Raw genomic sequence first — 18,442 nt, forward strand, 5'->3', positions numbered from 1 at the left:
TATTTAAATTTTAATTTTACTGTGTACTTCAGAGTACATTCATTCATTAAGCAGATATTGATTGAGCCTGTTCTGTGCCAGGCACTGTTTTACATGCTGAGGATATAATAGGGAACCAGGCAGATTAGATTAAATTCCCTGCCCTTGAGGGGCTTATATTTTAGTAGGTGAGACAGACAATAAACGAGATAAATAGGTACAATATATAATATGTTAGATAAGAGTAAATGCTGGGAATTAAAAATAAAACAGGGAAGAGGAATATGAAATGTTGGCAGCAGGGTTGAAATTTTAGATCAGGTGGCTTTTGACCAAAGACCTTAAGGAAACAAGGGAGTTAGCCAGGCATTAATGTGGGATAAAAGTACGGCAAGCAGGAGGAACAGCAAATGCAGAGACCCAAAGTGGGAGGGTGTCTGGCACATTCTAGGAACACCAAGGAGACTAGTGTGGCTGCACTGGAGAGAATTGGGAGTGGAGAGTATTCAGAGATGAGGTAGGGGAGGTAATGAGAGCATTTTTCTTTAGGCCCTCATCAGTCTTAGTGAGGACCTCAGCTTTTACTCTACACTGGGGACCATTAGAGGGTTTTCAGTGAAATAGTGACATGCAGTCATCTGACTTATTTTGAACAGAATCGCTCTGTTAGAGAATGCAGGAATGCACGGGCAAAAGTGGGCAGTCCGTTTAGGAGGGTATCATAAGAGCAAGAGATGATGGAACCTTGGACCAGGATGGTGGTGGTGACAGTGATGAGAAGGAATTTAATTCAGGATATATTTTGAAGTTAGAGTGACAAGGTTTGATGATGGCCGGATGGGGCAGTATATGTGAGAACAAGAAGAATCAAAAATTGCACCAAATTTTTTGGGCTGAGCAATGGCAGGAGTGGAGTTGACATTGATTGAGATGGGGGGTAAGTACAGAAAGGGCATGTATCGGGAGCTCAGATTTGGACAGGCTAAGTTTAAGGAGCCTCTTAAGCTTGCAGGTGGAGCTGTCAAGCAGGCAGCTGGTTGTATGGGTCGGCAGTTCAGAGGAAAGTTGAAGGTACCACTTCGGGAGTCAGCAGAACATGGTTAGTTTTTAAAGCCATGAAACTGGATGAAATGTTACTGTCAAAAGAGAGGGCATAGAGTCCCAGGACTGAGCCCTGAGTACTGCAACATTTAGAGGTCAGAGAGATGAGAAGGAACCCACAAGGGCAGCTGAGAATGAGCAACCAAGTAGGTGGGAGGAAAACGAGCTGAATAGCTGAGTGTGGTGTTCTGTAAGCCAAGATCAGAAAAGCGTTTCAAGTTTAGTGATCAACTATTTCAAATCCTTTTGATGGGCTAAGGAAGACAAGGACTGAGTATGTCATCGGTATGAAGTCTACATACAGTAAGGTTTCTATTCAGTCCCTACAAGAACTCTGACAGGTAGTCCATCTTTGAAATTACTTGTTTGTTATAGCAAAGATGTATTTCGTTCCTATCGTGTGGTGTAGACATTGTGGTAGGTACCTAACATAAGACAAACGAGACACTGTTCCTGCCTCTGAGAGACTCCTAGGGTTATGAGGACATACACATGTCAACCTGTGGATAAGGTAAGCACAGATATCCCAGAGAGTCCCTGGACTGGGAGCTTCCTGAGGTCAGGGAGCCTGTTTATTCTTTATATACTCCAGTGCTTGGCACAAGGGCAATACTCAGTAAATATCTGATGAATAAGTGAATGTATACTCTGAAAGCACAAGCAGTGAAATAGTTAATTTCCTGACTGTAACAAAGAGGGCTTCACAGAGGAGGTAAGGAGACTCAGGCATTTATCAGGAGCCCAGAAATACAACCAATTATTGGAAGTTTGTCCTTATTCTACACACCTCTGTCTAAATAGCCAGCGAGGCTATCTGATGTTTAATAAAACTCCTTGATTGTTGAGCAACGTGGAGTTACCTTTATATGCAGCTCAGACATTTATGTTTAGTAATAAACTGTTATTGTTACTTTAGGTTAAGTGGCATAGCTCAAAATAAATGTGTTAAATTATTAATTCCCAGCTAGTTGATAGTCAGGAGGGTCTAACAGACCTCTTTGTAGTTTGTTGTATTAACTGAACCTTGGCCAAGGACTGGTCATTCAGAATGACATCATTAGATCGTAGCTTGATATTTCCCAGGTTTACCTGTGGTGCAAAGGAACATTAAAAACAATAGAATGATTGTATTGTTGTGAGCATTAATCAGAGAGGACAGCTAAAAAGAGACAAACTATTTTTAATCACCTTTAAAGACATGAATAAGAGGAAGAGTGTTCCAGTAGGGGTAATGAACTGCACAAAGACCTAGAAGCCAGGCAGCGTAACTAACATGTCAGGGATTTGCTTTACTGGGATAGATAGGTTAATTTTTTCCTAACTTGCTTCCCTTCTCACAGCTTCCCGTTTCCTAGCCCATGTATGGCATAGAAGCCAAGATTCTGGGAAGCCCTCAAAAGATGGGCTTCATTTTCCTTTGGGCTCTTTTGGAATTACGGCAAAAGGTGGTTCTGCCTGTTTCCCTGTTCTGTTTTCTAACCACTTGCTCTCTGCTTTTTGCCCTCCTTCCTAGCAGAAAGCCCCAAGGAAAGCTCAGAGCCAACGGGTTCTCCAGCCCCTGTGATTCAGCACAGCTCAGCAACAGCCCCTAGCAATGGCCTCAGCGTCCGCTCTGCAGCTGAAGCTGTGGCCACCTCAGTCCTCACTCAGATGGCCAGCCAAAGGACAGAACTGAGCATGCCGATACAGTCGCATGTGATCATGACCCCACAGTCCCAGTCTGCGGGCAGATGATGCCTCCCCTGGTGGAGAGGTCCCCAGCCAGAGCTCGCCCACCCAAGAGCCAAGAGAGATGTCATCTTATCCTCTCCCATCTGCCTTGGACGTGGCAGTGTGGAGCAGAGGGGGGGGAATCGTGAGTTGTGAGTAATGGTCAGATACGGGGCTTTTCTCACATCGTCATGTACGTTGACACCTGTACTAGGAGCCTCCCAGCCCCAGAGCCACATAGATCATCCCCCAAGGGGGAAGTTTCTGATGTACCCACAGCCAAAGGCCTTTCCAGATGGTCCGAACAATCATCCCTGCCCATGCACGTGTACCTGTCTCTTTTAACACTAACCCTGGCACTTCTAAGATTCGGGTTTCTCAGTTCCCTCTCTTCCCACTCAGCCGTGGCTGTCACCTTCTTGATCCTTAGCAGCATGCCACTTCCTGCTAGGTAGAGGGAGGCTGGAGTTGATCACCGGCTGACCCATCCCCAGCCACCCCACGGACTCAGGACTTTGTCTCCCAGTAGCTGTTTATCTATCCTTTTTTCCCTTCCTGAATTCTAGTTAAAACATTGACTGATGGGGAATGTAAGATTACCTTTGATTTATGAAGTAGCTATTTCCCAGCTCTTCCGTAAACTTTAGCCTTTCTCCCTACCTGCCACCAAAACAAAAACAAAGAAATGAAACCCCAAAAGTTCTAGTCCTTTTTCATCTATTTCCAGAGCTATCTGGGTACCTTGTTTTGTCTGTTGCAATTTCCCAGTCCAGTGGTGGGATCTTTTCCACCTCCCACTAAGCCTTGGCAACCTCATCTTGTGGCCTTATTAGATATTGCTTGATAGTGAAAAGGGAAAGAGCCCGAGATCTGACTGGCTGGTTCCCTCCCACTCCCTGCTCCATCCTCCTCCAGCTATCAGCAGGACTGACAGGAACAGTGTAGTTTAAAGCTCATTCCATCAGGTTACTTGATTGATTCTTTTATGTTTTACGAGAGTTTACTGGCCAAAGCACACATACTCCTTTTGGCCATCTTTCTGCTCCTGCCTCTCCCTCTTCATCCCTCCGTCTGCATTCCGGCCTCTGTCTCTCTTCTATAGTTAGTTCAGATGCAGCCCTCTGGAGAGTGTCATATAGGGGACTCTGAACTCTCTCACAGCCCCCACCCCCAACCTCACATTTCTATCTTCTTTTCTTAGCTAGGGTCTTATATTCACAAGAGTCCCTCACCCTCTGGATCTACCTTCTCTCTCTTTTGCCAGGCTCTGAGGCTAGCCACTAGATCTCTCTGGTTCTGTAGCATTTCTTTAGCTCTTTTCTGCTCTCCGTCCCCTAAATGCAATGCTTCTCCATAGTCCAAGCCCCAGGACTCTAAGGCCTCATAGCCAAGGTCCTGAGTGGGTTTTCTTGAGTATTATGAGGTAGGATGGGGGGAGCAGGGGAAGGGGAGGTGGAGTACGAATGTCAGCAGAAGAGCCCTGCTTGTTGAACGGGTGGGCCTGTCTGGGAAACTGGTGACTATTGCTCTCAGCCATTCTTACTTTGAAAAGTTGGGTTGCAGAGGGAGAAATTCAACCCTCTTGTCCCTCTTTCTTCCCTGTTAAGACTTCTCATCTTCCTTTGGCTCTGAACTATGCAATTTCTACCAAAGCCATAGGAAGCAATCCACAGCCAGAGGCCTGTGGATAGATAGGTCAGCTTTAATAGCACTTCAGTATGAAACCCTTCCAGTTGTCCCAGAGCCACCTTCTGCCATCTGCCCAAGCCAATGATGTCCTTTTCTGTAGCTCTCCTACCTCCGTCTTGTACATACATACAAAGTAACTGCCAGCTTCCTCTCTTATTTTGTCTTCCAAAATAGAGGAATGAGAAAATGTCCTAAGCTACAAGAGTCCCATCTCCTCAGACTGATAAATTGGTGAGCCAGGCAGAGGACATGTTCTACTGCATTTGTTTTTCATTTCCCCTCCTACTTTTCAGAGCTGGTGCTGAACAAGCCACACCTGGTGAAGAGAAAGGAGAGAAAACATAGTTTTCTCATCCTCCCCTACCCAGGACCCAATAGGAACAGCCCCTGAGGTGACTCAGACTAGCAAATGGCATGGCAGATGGTCAGGATGCAGGTTGCCACCTCCAGGGCTTCCACTTGCCTTTAAAACGTCACAGCCAGAACTTGTGCTCAGGACTTTTCCTTTAGACGGCTGCTCCCTGGGATTTTCTCCCGCCTTAGTTGTATTTCATTTTTTATTATCTTGATTGCCCACTAGTAGCCTTGCCCTAAAGCTTAACTGAGTTTATGACTCCTAAGGAGCCTTCGTAAGACCCTTGACTGTTTTTCTTCCCCCTTCAGTCAACTGTTTTTCAAGTTAAGAATCAGTTTGTCGCTGCACGCAGGCCCTGCCTCACTGTGTGGCCTTGGAGGAAGTTTGAGTCCTGCCATTGTGTCCCTGTGAGAATGGCTAATTTATGTAGAGGGTTTTAGTTTCTTAGTCCCCATGTCTAAGTCTCCTGAGTCCTTATTTCATTTTGATCATTGGGAGGTTAGTATCAGGTACCTAAATGAGGGGCACTGACTGGAACCTCAGTAGTAAAGCATCAGTGAAGTGAGGAAGGAGCAGGACAGGACCCGCAGGCAGCTATTCAGTTGGCCCTTGGTCTCACCGAGAAAGCAGATCAGTTGCTTACCCTGAAGCCTCTCCTGTAGTCAAGGGGAATTTCATTTACCTTGTTTTTCAGGCAGCTGTGTGGCCACTCTCCCCTGCTCTTCGTCTTCCAGACTCATCTGGACCAGCACCAAACACCATGGAGGGTGTCACTGAGCCCTTCTTAAGGACCATGGCCTTTCTAGGGGAAAGACACACTCTGAAAGGGGCTGGGAGTGTGGGTGCCTTGGGACTCTTCTGAGTGAACACAGGACTCAGATCTCCCACTTTACTTCAAGGACACAGCTGCTGGAGACCCAAGGCCATAGAGGAAGGGGCCAGAACCAGGCCTTCTGGTCTGCAGACTTTATGCCCCATTGTCTTAAAAGAAAGCTTGCTTGGAGTTAAAAAGTCTGAGAAAGCCTCCCACACTATTAGGAAGGACTAGAAAGAGTAGAACCTCCTTTACTTCATCTTTCCCTATTGGTTGTACATCCCAAATCTTGCTTCCTTTGGCCTCTGCTCCCCTCCTTGGCCCTAAGCCCTAGACCATGTACTTTCAGTGCAGTAAAAGAGGAGATGGCCTAACTGAACCTCATTTTGCTGCCTTCCCTGTGCCTGTTCTGTTGTTCCTGGTTCCTTTCCTGATTCACTGCCCTCCAGCACCACCTATCCCGGTAGACAAGGTGCTCAACCATAACCACGCCCCATCTACAGCCCGAACCACCAAGCACACACCAAAACACCCCTTCTCTGGTTTCTGAGACCCCGCTGTTCACCCACACTGGGAGGCTCCTTTTAAGGTGCTAGCCCTAAGACAGCTCTTCCCCACAAAGTTCCTTTTTTGTTCATAACTCCCTTCCCAACCCCAAATCATTATTTTTCATTAATATTGTACATTGTATACACAGGAAGGAAATGTATTCTTTTTTTTTTAATGTCATAACCAGTCTGTTTAGAATCCAGTCCTGCTAGCTATATATCACATATGCCTTTGTTGATATGCTCTTTCTGCTTTCTTTTGACTTTTTTTGACAGGGGTGGAGGGAAGAGTAGGACAGGTGGGGATCCTAAGGCAGATTAGAGGACCCCCCCATCCTACTTCACCCTCCCACAACCCTAATCATCCCCCTCAAAGTATAGAACTGATTTCTCTGTTTCCGTTTGCACACATGCATGTGCACACGGACATAAATCCCCACCACCCCAGGGTGGTGACCCAGCAGGACTGAGCAGAGGTGGTTGCTGGCCAACATTCCCACCCTCCATACCAGTTCACTTGTCTCTCTTTGGGGTAAAGTTCTTCCCCAGAATGAGAAAAGGCTGGGGAGAGTAGGGCAGCTTAAGACAGCTTATGTCCTTTGTAGATGCAGGTTTGTATTGTAGCTGGTGTGGGTAATTTTATCTTTTTAATGGGAGCTGGTAGCACAGAGATCTCTCATCAGCATTAACTACTGGTGAGTGATGTTTTAGCTGTAAGAAATGGCTATGAGCACTAGTTTCATTGACTTTCCCTTAGGGCAGTGGTTCTCAGAAGGTGGTCCAGGACCAGCAGGACCATCATCTGGAAACTTGTTACAAATGCACATTCAGGCCCCACTCCAGACATACTGACTCAGAAACTCTGGGATGGGCTCTGACAAGCACTCAGAGTGATTCTAATGCACACTAAAGTTTGAGAACCATTGCCTTAGGGGCAAGCTGGGAGATTCTTACAGGGTGTCAAAGATATTTTAAGTACCATCCTCTGCCTTAGCACTAACATGTATTTTTCCATTTCCTCTAGTCCCTCCCTCTACTCCCATTAAAACATCACTCATCTCAAAATCTAGGTTTGTCTTCCTTTCACTTACCCCTAAAACCTGTCCTGCATGGGTCCGGACGGGAGTTGTCCCATATTCCCTTGCAGACTGGTCACGCCATGTTCTTTGTGGCAGGAAGGACCAGCTGTCCTGTTCTCCCACCACCACCCACTACACACACCTTTCAGGCAGGGAGATGAGCCTCCAGCCCCAACAGTGGGGGCTACAGCCACCTGACATAGTATCTGTTAAAAAGAAAGCTGTGTGTATCTATGGTTGTATCTCTGTTCATCTGTGTATCTTTGACATGTAGCAACACCTCTCTGTCTCATCAAGGAGCTTGACTCTGGGTCTGGGTTTCCCCAGCCCCCAGTAGTGGACTTTGACAGGTGGGAGGATGCAGTGCTACAGGCTTTTTTGTTACAGAACTTTCTCCCTCTCCCCTCCACCCACGTCAGCATGATCCCTGTGAGCAGGCTCTCACAGTCTCCCGGGACGGGGCTGAGGCAGAGGCTTCGCTCTATTCTCCCTGACCGTCCCTCCTCCTTCCCCTTGCCACATAGCAGTTACCCCCTCAGCCATGCCTTCTCCCTCTCTCCCTTGCCCTGACATATATTGTGCCTTATTTATGCTGCAAATATAACATTAAACTATCAAGAGAACCACTGTTCTGTCTGATGCTTTAATGCTCTGATCTACAAGCCCCACTGACCTGACCACTCTCTCTGGAAACTCATTGGGTTTTCATGTCTGAGATCTTCACTCTCCCATTTCTTAGGACAGAAGGAGCTGGCATCCTTATCCCTCCATTTTAATGCAGGGAAGACACAGCCTTGAGAAGGTGGGTGGTTTATAAAATTACATAACACAGCAGAAGGCTCGGGTCTGTGCACTGCCCTGGGCATCACAGGAGCCCTCACTAGAGGACCTGTGTGCTTTGTGTGGATGGTGGTCAGAGGGTATCTGAAGGTAAGTGGCCTCTTACCTTTCAGTGTTATGTCCCCACCCCCCTCCCAACGATGAAAAACTAGTAAGCCCTATCCTCAAGAAGTTCCCAGCATGTCTGGGGAGTGCACACAGACATAGACAGAAGGAGAAACACTGCATGGTTCCTGAGTTTTATGGCTATGGGGAGGAGGTGGGTCTGGAAATGAGGGGTGGCGTTTATTTAAAAGCAGGTAAGACAGTTCACAAGAAAAACAGGTAGTGCTCAGGAACCGGGGGGAGGTGTAGGGCGCTCACTGCTAACTTCCTGCATCTGTGTATTCCTTGATACCCCCAGTAGGAGAGAGAGCCAGGCCGAAGAACTTGACCAGGAGCTAGCCAGGGGCCTCTGAGGGCTTTCCAGTAGGAGAGAGGTGATTCAGATGCTGTCTGCGGCTGGTATGTGGTACAACTGACACAAATAGGGAGCTCCTCTAGGGGAGTGGGAAAGGCAGTGGTAGTAGTCATTGTGTTGTGGTCAGGATCACATGAGAGTCCAGAAAGTGGTAAAAGAAGTTGCTGAAAGCCAAATACCAAAGCCAAGATTGAGAGGATTTGGAGGTGGGGGTGAGACTCTGAAGGCAAGAAGAAGAATTAACCCATTCCAACTTCTAACAAAAGGAGAGACCAGTCACCTCCATCCTGGACACAAGCAGCAGCTAGACCAGCCCCTTTCTGAATGCAGCCTCAGCTCAGATCCACTTGTAACTGGTGTTTGGAGAAATAAGAGAGTAAACATTTATTGTGTGCCTGCTCTGTGCTAGGTGGACTAGAACTTTTGCATTCAACAAGTCGTTTACTGTTCACAAAACCTCTCGGTAACAGGAGTAGTTGCTTCATTTTATTGATGATGAACTGAGGTTTAGTTGAGACACTTGCCCAAGGCACACGGTGAAGTGCAAGAGCTGGGATTAGCAGTCCTGACCCCAGAGCCACTGTGCAGCCCCACACCCCAGCCTCACACTCTGCTCCTCCGAGCTCCTGTCAGACAAGGATGGACAAGGACCTCGACGTGGTGCAGAATCCATTTCCTGCAGAAGAACCATCTACACGTGGACTTGCTACACTCCCTTTTAAGAAGCGTTGAAGCTACAAGATATAATGACGATGGATGCTGGGTTCTGTGCTTGGGACCATCTGAGACAAAGTTTACAGAAAGGTTCGCTGTAACTTCAGCTGCATTGATAGAAATGAGTATCTAGACCGTCCAGATCAAAACCTGCTCTAAGTTGCCTACCCAGAGTATTAGCTGGTTTCCAGATGCCTTGCTTTAAAGAAGGGAGGGATGCATCCCTTTGAACAAAAAAAGACTCTAGAGTGAGAGAATGAAATCTGTCTTCAAACATGTGAAAGGCATGAAAGAGGAGAGATGTTCTGTGAGAGGAGGGTAAACTGGGACCCCTGGTGGAGACCACAGGGAGGTGAAAGCCAGCTCGGTGCAAAGATGAATCTGAAGACCATCTCAGGAGGCGGTAAGTTCCCTGGGACTCGGATGTGCAAGGATAATAGCCGACACTGTGAGGGCAGTTGCGCTGTGTCAGATCCTGTTCTGAGTTCCCTTCAATGTTGCCATGTATTAGGTGAAGAAACTGCAGTTTAGAGACCTGAGCACCTTGCCCAAGGCTGACTCACAGGCCCGTTGTGTCGTGGTCCCTCCCCACCACAGGCTAGAGAACCATGTTGGTGAGGGTGCTGAGGGAGGGACTCCAGGATCAGAAGGGAAGGTGCACCAGATGACTCTGAAGGAACGCTTCCTGGGAGGCAGTGACTGATTTTTCCTAAGGCGGGATTCTAGGCACCTGTCCCAGTAAGTCAGAGCGAGAGCCGGGCAGAGGCTGGACTGACTAGAAGGAGGTGGACAAAATGCTAGTCCAGCCCCAGTATCCTGCCCCTGCCTTTCTGGGACTCTGTGGAGTCAGAACTTCTATCCACCCTACCCTTCAAAGAGCTCTGTTCCAGAAGGAAACGGCCAGGCCTGACAGTGCAGAGCCGTGACCACAGGGTGGCAGCAGCGCCGCGGCAGCCAAGGGCGGCCCCGTCGGCCGAAGGGAGGCAGGCCCCACGCGGCGCTGATGAAAGTGGGGTCTGTCTACAAACATTTGAAGCGGTCTCCACTTTCTGGGGGCTCCAAAACCGTTTAATCTCTTTCTGTAGCTCACTTTTTTATCCACAGGCAAATCTCAGAGCAGTGATTCCATTTTTAACCCTCCAAGAGGCAGGTACGCATGGATGTGAATGGGCTGGTTGGCCCTGACTGCAGCCTCGGTGGGGAGGGCCCGGGTTGGGGCTTCCGGACCAACTCTGACCCTGGCTTTTCCCTTTCCTTCCCAGGACATGATGTCTAGCCTGACAGGACTTTATGCTTTCATTCTACAAGTTAGGAAAGAGAGGAGGTGATCGATTAGAGCTCTCCAACCTGTTGAGGGATTGGGAGTTCTTGAAGGCCCTCCAGGGCCTGGCTTTGACAAAGCGTCTGCAATTAATGATGCTTCTTGAGCTCTGGAGACAGGATTTATGCATCTAATAAAGTCTGTAACTCCAGGCTTAGGGGCTGGGACCGGAGGCTGAGAGCAGGAAGTCCCGGGGGTGGGGGCGGGGGGGGGTCTCAGGCGGCTCCTAACAGAGCAGTGCATTTCCACTGCCAGCTCTAGATCCCCCCTCAGGCTGCTGTGGGGGGGTGAGGAACAGAGGAGCAGCAGGTATAAGAGGCGGCTGTGGCCACAGGAAGGCAGCTGGCAGTATGGACTTCACGCGGGCAGCAGTGCTGCTGGTGGTACTGCTGTTAGTAACGGACTGGGGCCACGCTGAAGGACCAGGGGGCCCGGATGGAGGACACCAGATCTTCACGGTAAGTGAGCACCGGCCCCCTCTCCCTTGTCACCATAATCCTTTACCTCAGCCTGAGACTTGTACTCTAGGTTGAGATTCTCCATGGTTGCCAGGGTCACTGGGTCCTCACAGCTGAGTAAATGGCTCTTCAGCCTCCTACAACTTGCCCCTGGAAGCCACACCCTTCCCCTTGTGACCTAAATGCCCAAGGCCTTTGCCCATCTTCCTTCCCGGGTGCCTCCCGTACCACAGGAGGAAGATAGTGGAGCCCGCCCATTACAGGATGCCCAGATCCCTGGGTCACTCTTGCAGTCCCTGCTCCAGGCCATGCAGAGAACCAGCCGGAGTCCAGCCTTCCTGTTTCAACCTCAAAGGTGAGTCTGAGAGGCCACGGGCAAGGCAAGGACCAAAGGGAGAGGAACGGGATAGGACTAGGGAAGGCGGGGACTGCAAGGACCTACAGCTGAGGATGGATCTCTCCTAAGGTTTGGCAGAAACACCTGGGGCTTCTGGAGCAACAAACGGCTGAGTCCCCGAGCTGCGGACGGGCTGAGCTCCTCATTCTGGAGCCTGGCTGCCCCGCAGCGCTTTGGAAAGAAGTAACAAACATGTCATCCTTTGATGTTTGCATGCAAGGCCCACACTCAAAAGTGCCCGTGTATCCCCTCAAATAAAGCTGTCTGGCTTCTGAATCAGTGTGTGGGTCTGTTGTGTCTGTATGGGACTTAAAAGGGCTGGGAGGGAGTCCCAAGACAAGAGCCACAGCCCCCTCCACCTCTACCAAACCAAACTCTCCAGGAACACAGGTAATGGATCCCAGAGATCAGTGCACCCAACTTCCTGCCACCAGAAAGGCAAACATGGGGGCCTGTGGGGAACGAAGCTGGGAGACACACCAGGAGAGGTGATCTGGTGCTCATTGCCTCTGCTACCAACTACTCAGGGAAACAGAGCAGGGCTTAAGAATCCAAAAAGCAGCACGTTTATTTGGGGCTCTTATTGGAGAGCCGCCTGATTTCATTCCCCTTTGTCATTACCAGTAACATGAGGACAGAACCTGGGCCAGCTGAGGCCCTGTGGTCCCTGGCTCCTGGCCCTGTGCCCTCCTCAGCCGCAGGCAGGCAGTCTGTGTCAGAGGTAGAGATGGCACCTCCAGGGGGTGCCAGAGCTCGGCAGATGCCTGGGCCGGGGCGGGAAGATCAGGGAGCAAAGAATGTATGTCCATGAGTCCAGCCGGGGCTTTACTTGCTGCCCGCCATGATCTTGAGGTACTGCAGGGCACGGCGCGCAGCCTCACCACGGGCTGCCTCCCTGGTGGTTGCAGAGCCATGACATACGGTGGCCGGCTGTGTGGACAGCTCCACCAGGCACTGGCAGAGCCCACTCAGGCTCAACTCCTCTGGAGACCAAGAGAGAAGAGGGAGGCAGTGTTGGGCAGGCAGGCAGTACTAGGAGGGGTACGTCCATGTCATTGTCATGCCCTCCCGAACCATTATACCCACCCGTACTTGCGCTGGTCCAGGCCCCACCATCCCTGAGGCCCCCAACTAGCCATACCAATATCCAGGTAGCTGACATGGAAGGCCTGCTCCTCAGAGAGCTCACTGAGGACACTGCAGCAGGCAGGGCCCAGGGCGCCCAAGGAGCCCAGGGAGCAGCTGCGGAGGGACAGGATCTTCTCCCCCACCGAATTTCGCAGAGAATCCCAGGTGCAGCCTGGGCCCCGGTTCCGAAGTCCATCCAGACGGGAGCCCACACCCTGACAAGATGGGGAATGTCTGAGACCCAGGCATTTAACAGACATTCAACATCTAAGGAGAGAAAAGCCCAAATAATGCTTCCTCCCATTTGCCTCCCCTGAGTCAACCCCTGTATGGCCCCCTCAAACTACTAGACTATGGACCAGATGGCCAGGCAGCCTTCCTCATTACAGTAGCAGAAGCCTACAGGGCCCCTGCCCTAAGCCAGCTCCTGCACAGCACTCATCAGGCAGGCCTACAGCTGAAGCCCAAGGAATCCTGGGTCTGGTAGGAAAATGGGCAGAAGCACGCCTGGGACCAAGAGGCTCACATTTGAGTCAGAGACCTGAGTCCCCAGTCCCCTGCCCTGGCATGAAAGATGGACCATGATGTCCGGCCCATGAAGCCACTCACAATGGAGAAGTGATCGTCATCAGGCTCTGCCTCATTCCCATCCCGGGCATCCAGAGGCACCGTGTGCACTCGAAGCAGCATTTTGGCTGCTGCATTACGTTTTGCCAGCTTTTTGGAAGTGCCGCTGCCTGCATGTGGGAAGAGGGTTGCTGAATTATGACACCCAGCAACCCAGTGCTTTCCACCCAGCTCTAACTCGGGCTGGTGGTCCCCAAAAGGGATGTCAATCAAAAAGAGGAGTTCAGGACCTGCCATGCACCCGAGAACCTAGTTGGTCAACAGAAGGGGACAGGATAGGGTGCCAGGAAGACGCCAAGCCAGGGGTCTCAGCCAGGAGAACAGGGAGAGGCTGGGAGCTGCCTGTGGCTGGGGCTGTAGTTACAAGAACTCCTCTCCGCCCAGTTACCAATTTCGATGAAACGCTCCACTCGGCAGGTCATGGTAAACTCTTTGCGGTGGGCTGGCCCAGACTCCTGGGTCACCGTGTACTCAGGCAGCCGCCAGCCTTTCTGCACCACCAGCTCCTTGGAAGGGAGAAACGAGGGTGTGCAAGACTGAGTGAGAGAAGAGTCCTCACATCCTCTCCCCACACTGGGAGCCTCAGATTCCAGGTCAGAGGAGGAATAAAGGGGGGTGGGGGTGGGAAAAGCCCTCAGAACAGGGAAACCGCCCCACATCAGCTCCCCTCATGAACCCTGGTTGAAGCGAAGACAGGCATGCATGGGAAATGAGGTTGGGGGGGCACACCTGCAGAGCGCCAACGGGGTTGCACTCAGACTGCTGAGGGGAGACGGGCGGCTGCACCTCCATGGGGGGGCTCCTGAAGGAAAAAGGGCCCAGGGCCAAAACTGAGGGGACTGGTTCCTCCTGCAGCTGCCCATGAGTCCCAAGCCCTGCTCTAGTTTCCCCTACTGCCATCACCCTACTTCCCACCAGGCAGGCAGCTCTCTCTCCAAATATCAAGACCACTTCCTTCCCCCTCCCACCCAAGCAAGCCAGGTCTCCTCCAGGGCCGAGGCCCATTTCAGTTTTCTGGAACACTTGATTATCACCTCGCCAGGACAGTGGGAGGGGCTGTATATCCAGTCCCTGGAAGCACCTGTTGGGACTCAAACACAGGACCATCCTGTGGCCAACTCAGAAGAAACTGGGGCCTGCAAGACCCTTATCATGGTCAAATATCATCCATATGGCTATTTAAAAATGATAAATTACCTCCTGTCCCAAGAGCTTACCAGCTGGTGCAAATTCTTCAAACTCTGTTCCCCAACTATTCCATCCTGTTTACTCTCAGGCTTCCTCATGCCTGACCAGCCTAGGGCCACGGGCTGGGGGGCCAGGAGTCAGGACCCCTTCCCCCACCCTCAGGCAGTCAGGAGACACAAGATACCTGGTTGGGACAGCAGATGGAACAGGAGTAGCAGCCGATGCAGCAGTAAAAACTGGCACGTCCTCAGGCAGTGAAGAGTCTAGGGGAGAAAAAGAACTTCCCGAGGGGAAGGGGGCCTTTGATTCACACCCATGTTGGGCAGGGGTGGGGGATAGAGGGTGGGGGGCCCTGGTCCACCTGACTTGCTCATCCCCTAAGAAAATCCCTTCCCACTCGAGCCAAAAGTTCAAGGAAGCTCAACCACCAGCTCTTCCTCCTGAGATCCTTTGCTGCCAAACACTAGATCAAGAAGACTGAGAAAAGGGGGAGGAGGGTCTCTTCCTACCCAAGAACCATGGGAGCAACAAACTCCAACCTCAGTGTGGAAGAAGGAACGACGTCTTGCTGGAGAGAGGAAGTATGTCCGGGGGCAACTCCCTCCAGCTTCAGCCTCCACCCTTCTCCCTCCCAAGGCTCCAACCTGGGCCCCAAACCACAATCACAACCCCTCACTGGGACTGGTCATTCCCCGCCCCACCCCAGAATCCTTCACAGTAGCAGGAGCCCTGGAAGCATCCTGCTCGGGTCCAGAGGAAGCTCTCAGGAAGAGGTCAAGTCAAAGTGGTTCAGTGTCACCAGGCCAAGCCTACTGGGCAGAAGGGCTAGGACAGGGGCCTGGGTTCCTGGCAGAGCCACTAGGATGCCTCGGCTGATCCTCCCTCACCTGCTGTCCTCCAGGGCCGGCTCCAGCATGCTCCCCCCTTTGAGGTGTTTGAGGGCCACCTCAGCTGCCTTGTGCTTGGCTGCCTTCTTGCTGGGGCCCTGACCTGAGAGAGGGGGTGTGGGCAATACTGGAGGTCACTGGAAGGACGGAAGAGAAACCAGCATCCCACAGCCTCTCTCCTCACAGCTGGAGGGAGTCAACGAAGGCCCCTCTCACCAACCTCCCCTGCCCAAGAGTGGAAGTATTACACTAACTGCTAGAAGGAAGGGCCCTTATCTTTCTACGAGCTCCCCAAATTAAGCCATGCAGGCAGAACTGCTCCTGAGGTCACCCTGTCTGGATGTTCTTTCTCTGCCTTACTTTCCTCTGGGAAGCACTTTCTCTGTTCTCAATAAATACAGATGGCTGGAAAGATAGACAGAATACAGGCTCTACAGTCAAAGCCTGGCTCCGCCACCTACTAGACACGTGACTCTGCACCAGTTATCAAATCTCTCTAAGCCTCAGTTTCCTCATATTCAACATGAGGATACTACCACCTACAACACTGGATTCCACCAAGGTTTAAGGTTAAGTGGGAATTTAGTCAAGTACCTGGAACAGAGCCCAGTGCAGCAGGTACTCGCTCCCCCAAATACTTCACTGAGATTCTGGTTTATCTCCTCTTAATTTTTCCTCTAGGAGGATGATCTGCCGGATCACTGTGGCTGTCCTACTTGCTCCTCTAACTTTCCCAAATCCTACCCACCTCCTCACAGACCTGTTCTCCCAATCCAGTCAGTGATTTTCCCCCTGAAATCTCTCCTTCCCTCACTGGTCATGGAGAAAAGGACTGTGAAGAGACTCCAAGTAATAAAGCCAAAGGGGCCCTGTGAACGCACACCCCAGCCAGGCTGCCCATGCCTTCCTCACCAGTGCAGCTGGTGTCGCCAACGGTGACCCGGAAGGTGAAATTAGGCTGGTGGGCTTGGCCCTCGGCTTTGAGAAGGTCGTACACGGGCGTCTTCCCTATTCTGGTCCCATACTCCTGCAGAAGGCTGATCGGGGTCTTGCCCGGGTTGGCTGCCAGCATTTGCTCTATACTGGGGGGAGGTGCATAGACCCTCATCACACCTCCCCTCTCTGCACCCACCTGGCCAAGCACTGCCATATCAGACCCAGGCACACTATGGGGGACATAGGGTCCAGGGGACCTCAAGCAGCCATTGCCTGGGTTCAATGTAGAGTAGAGGTGCAGGCTGGGAAAGCAGGGTCCACTGCCCCTGGGCAAGTGGGGAATGCACTGTTCCTCTCTCAGTTAAGATGGGGGATCCTGTACCCCAGTGCAGGTTGGAAGCGCATGTCCCCTGACACAGTGCAGGCCAGGAACCCAGTACCCACCAAATGCACTGAATGTCGGGGGCATAAAGCCCAGTGCCCCAGTGCGGTCTGGGAACCCGGCCAACCCCAAACTATCTAAAGCTGGAGGCAGGGGCCACTGCCGGGGTGCATGCCGGGAACCACGGCCCACTACCCCAGTGCTTGCCGGGAACAACCCTCAGGCCAGGTGCATGCTGGGGCCGCGCCGCTACTCCCTCCGCACCGCGCCACGCTCTGCGCCCTGCAGGGATCAGTACGAGGCGGCTTACCTGGGCAGCCCGCAGCCCGTGGTAGTGCCGGAGCCCTGCTCCTCTTCACTCATTCCCTCCTCCGTCCCCGCGGGCGCCACCGTGACTGCAGCCTCCACGCGCCCCAATACACCGCCGACGAGCTAGGGCCGGGGCCAAGCCCCGAGTCGCGGCCGGTCGGGCCCGCCGCGGGGCATGCTGGGATATGAAGTCCCCCGCCCACCTGACTCCATGGGTCTCCATCAGGAGGGGAGCTATCCGCCCCACAACCCTCCGCGTGGTTCGCCCTGGCATGCAGCACCGCCTTCTGGGAGGAGCGGACCCCTCCACTGTCGCTTCCCGAGCTGAGGGCGGTTTTTTGTTTTCGTTTTTGTTTTTTTTTTAATATCGCCCCGCCTCCTTCCCTCTGTGTCCCTCTCCCTTAGGCTGGGGCTCTGGGCATGCGTACTAGCAGAGTGGAAGCGGCTGGGAGCGGGGTAGTGAGGGCGAACTGGAGCATGAGCGCCTTCAGATCCCGAGAAAACTACAGAACCCAGCAGCTCGCGAGCCGTCTTTGTCGCAGCTGGAGGGGCAGGGTCAAGCATGCACGAAAAGCTTCGCTGCGTAATTGGTTATTCTCCATTGCACTTGCTTGCTCTAGGGGGATTGCGATTGGTTACTTCACCTAGAGGGGCGGGGACAAGGGAAGAGTCAGCCCCCTTGACACCGCCTCTTTCTTGAGAAAAGGTTGTGATTGGCCCAGGGACGAGGCAGCTGTCAGTTTCTGGCTCATTGCAGTCTGGGAGGGTGGGCCCGGCCTAGACGCGAGAGGGGACTGAGCTCTGCCTCTCAGAGCGCTGGGGCAGTTGTAAGTTCAAGTCCATCTCAGTCTCAGTTCCTCCTCAGCCTTCGGCCTAAGCCCCTGGCTCTCGGGCCTTCGTTTCACAGAAACTGCTTTCTTTTCCTAAGCTGTCCTTCACCTTCCCTCCCTCCCCTTAATTCTGCCTCCAGCCTGTCTGTTTCTGCTTCTTTTCTAAAGCCTTTTTAGAATGGTCCTACTGAAACTTTCTGTACTGGTTCCCTATGCCAGGAGACCCCCTCTGGGGCCTGAGAATCAGAATGTAATGGAACAACAGGATTAGAAGGACTAAGGCACAAGGTGGCCTCATTCCCTCTGCCATGGGTCTTGGGTCTCTCAACTAGAGAGCAAGAGGCGTCTGGCCTCTTAAGACTAATGAACTAATCTGGGTGCGTTTGGGGGCCCAGAGCTGCATTCCCCCCGCCAAAGTTTCACAGCCACTGGGCTGAAATATGTAGGGAGAATCTTGTGACCTTGAAGAGAAAGATCACGAAAAATGCCTGACTCTAATGAGTGTTCTGAGTATGGGTCAAGGAAGAGATGGACTTGCTGTGAAAAGGGGTGGAGATTCAGAGGAATCTTGGAATAATAACGAAGGGTCATCCAGGAACACTGGAGGGGGACGGGGCACTGAACTGAGTGGATTCCAATTGAGTGGAACTGGACTGGTGACAGGGGAAAGAAGGCTGGCAAGATCGATAT

General features: G+C 51.7%; 3 protein-coding genes across 13 annotated transcripts in view; 2 read left to right on the forward strand and 1 right to left on the reverse strand.

The window, feature by feature from the left end:
- The window catches only part of LOC102544487 (cyclic AMP-dependent transcription factor ATF-7), an 82,664-nt gene extending 73,816 nt beyond the window's left edge, over positions 1-8,848 (forward strand). For 5 of the 11 annotated variants that reach the window (XM_015238161.3, XM_015238162.3, XM_031682909.2 and 2 more), the window contains exon 12: positions 2,594-6,032. In XM_015238161.3, the coding sequence (XP_015093647.1) occupies positions 2,594-2,814 (221 nt within the window). In that variant the 3' untranslated portion in view covers positions 2,815-6,032. Of the gene's footprint in view, positions 1-2,593; positions 6,033-8,014 lie in introns of those variants that run through there. The other 6 variants (XM_031682911.2, XM_031682908.2, XM_031682910.2 and 3 more) reach the window with 4 other exon arrangements.
- A 138-nt stretch (positions 8,849-8,986) lies between these two features.
- On the forward strand, positions 8,987-11,741 carry NPFF (neuropeptide FF-amide peptide precursor). Its single transcript, XM_031682917.2, has 3 exons — positions 8,987-11,068; positions 11,302-11,423; positions 11,535-11,741. Exons 1-3 carry the CDS (start codon positions 10,961-10,963, stop codon positions 11,650-11,652), a joined length of 348 nt encoding a protein of 115 aa, XP_031538777.1. The 5' UTR covers positions 8,987-10,960; the 3' UTR covers positions 11,653-11,741.
- Positions 11,742-12,008: 267 nt separating this feature from the next.
- Positions 12,009-17,316, reverse strand: TARBP2 (TARBP2 subunit of RISC loading complex). Its single transcript, XM_006203061.3, has 9 exons — positions 16,924-17,316; positions 16,208-16,377; positions 15,296-15,398; positions 14,593-14,688; positions 13,950-14,022; positions 13,609-13,726; positions 13,203-13,330; positions 12,607-12,808; positions 12,009-12,448 (listed from the first exon to the last, which is right to left on the reverse strand). Exons 1-9 carry the CDS (start codon positions 16,974-16,976, stop codon positions 12,291-12,293), a joined length of 1,101 nt encoding a protein of 366 aa, XP_006203123.2. The 5' UTR covers positions 16,977-17,316; the 3' UTR covers positions 12,009-12,290.
- Between the last annotated feature and the right edge of the window lie 1,126 nt (positions 17,317-18,442).

This window comes from Vicugna pacos, chromosome 12 (genome assembly GCF_048564905.1).
Source record: "Vicugna pacos chromosome 12, VicPac4, whole genome shotgun sequence".
Lineage (NCBI taxonomy): Eukaryota > Metazoa > Chordata > Mammalia > Artiodactyla > Camelidae > Vicugna > Vicugna pacos.

Excerpts from the sequence above, each read along its gene's own strand:
- NPFF (XM_031682917.2), top strand. The coding sequence starts at position 10,961 with ATGGACTTCACGCGGGCAGCAGTGCTGCTGGTGGTACTGCTGTTAGTA. Across the intron at positions 11,069-11,301 it reads GAGGACACCAGATCTTCACG|GAGGAAGATAGTGGAGCCCG; the intron begins GTAAGTGAGCAC and ends CCCGTACCACAG. Across the intron at positions 11,424-11,534 it reads TTCCTGTTTCAACCTCAAAG|GTTTGGCAGAAACACCTGGG; the intron begins GTGAGTCTGAGA and ends ATCTCTCCTAAG.
- TARBP2 (XM_006203061.3), bottom strand. The coding sequence starts at position 16,976 with ATGAGTGAAGAGGAGCAGGGCTCCGGCACTACCACGGGCTGCGGGCTG. Across the intron at positions 14,023-14,592 it reads CCATCTGCTGTCCCAACCAG|GAGCCCCCCCATGGAGGTGC; the intron begins GTATCTTGTGTC and ends TTTTTCCTTCAG. Across the intron at positions 13,331-13,608 it reads GGAGCGTTTCATCGAAATTG|GCAGCGGCACTTCCAAAAAG; the intron begins GTAACTGGGCGG and ends TCCCACATGCAG.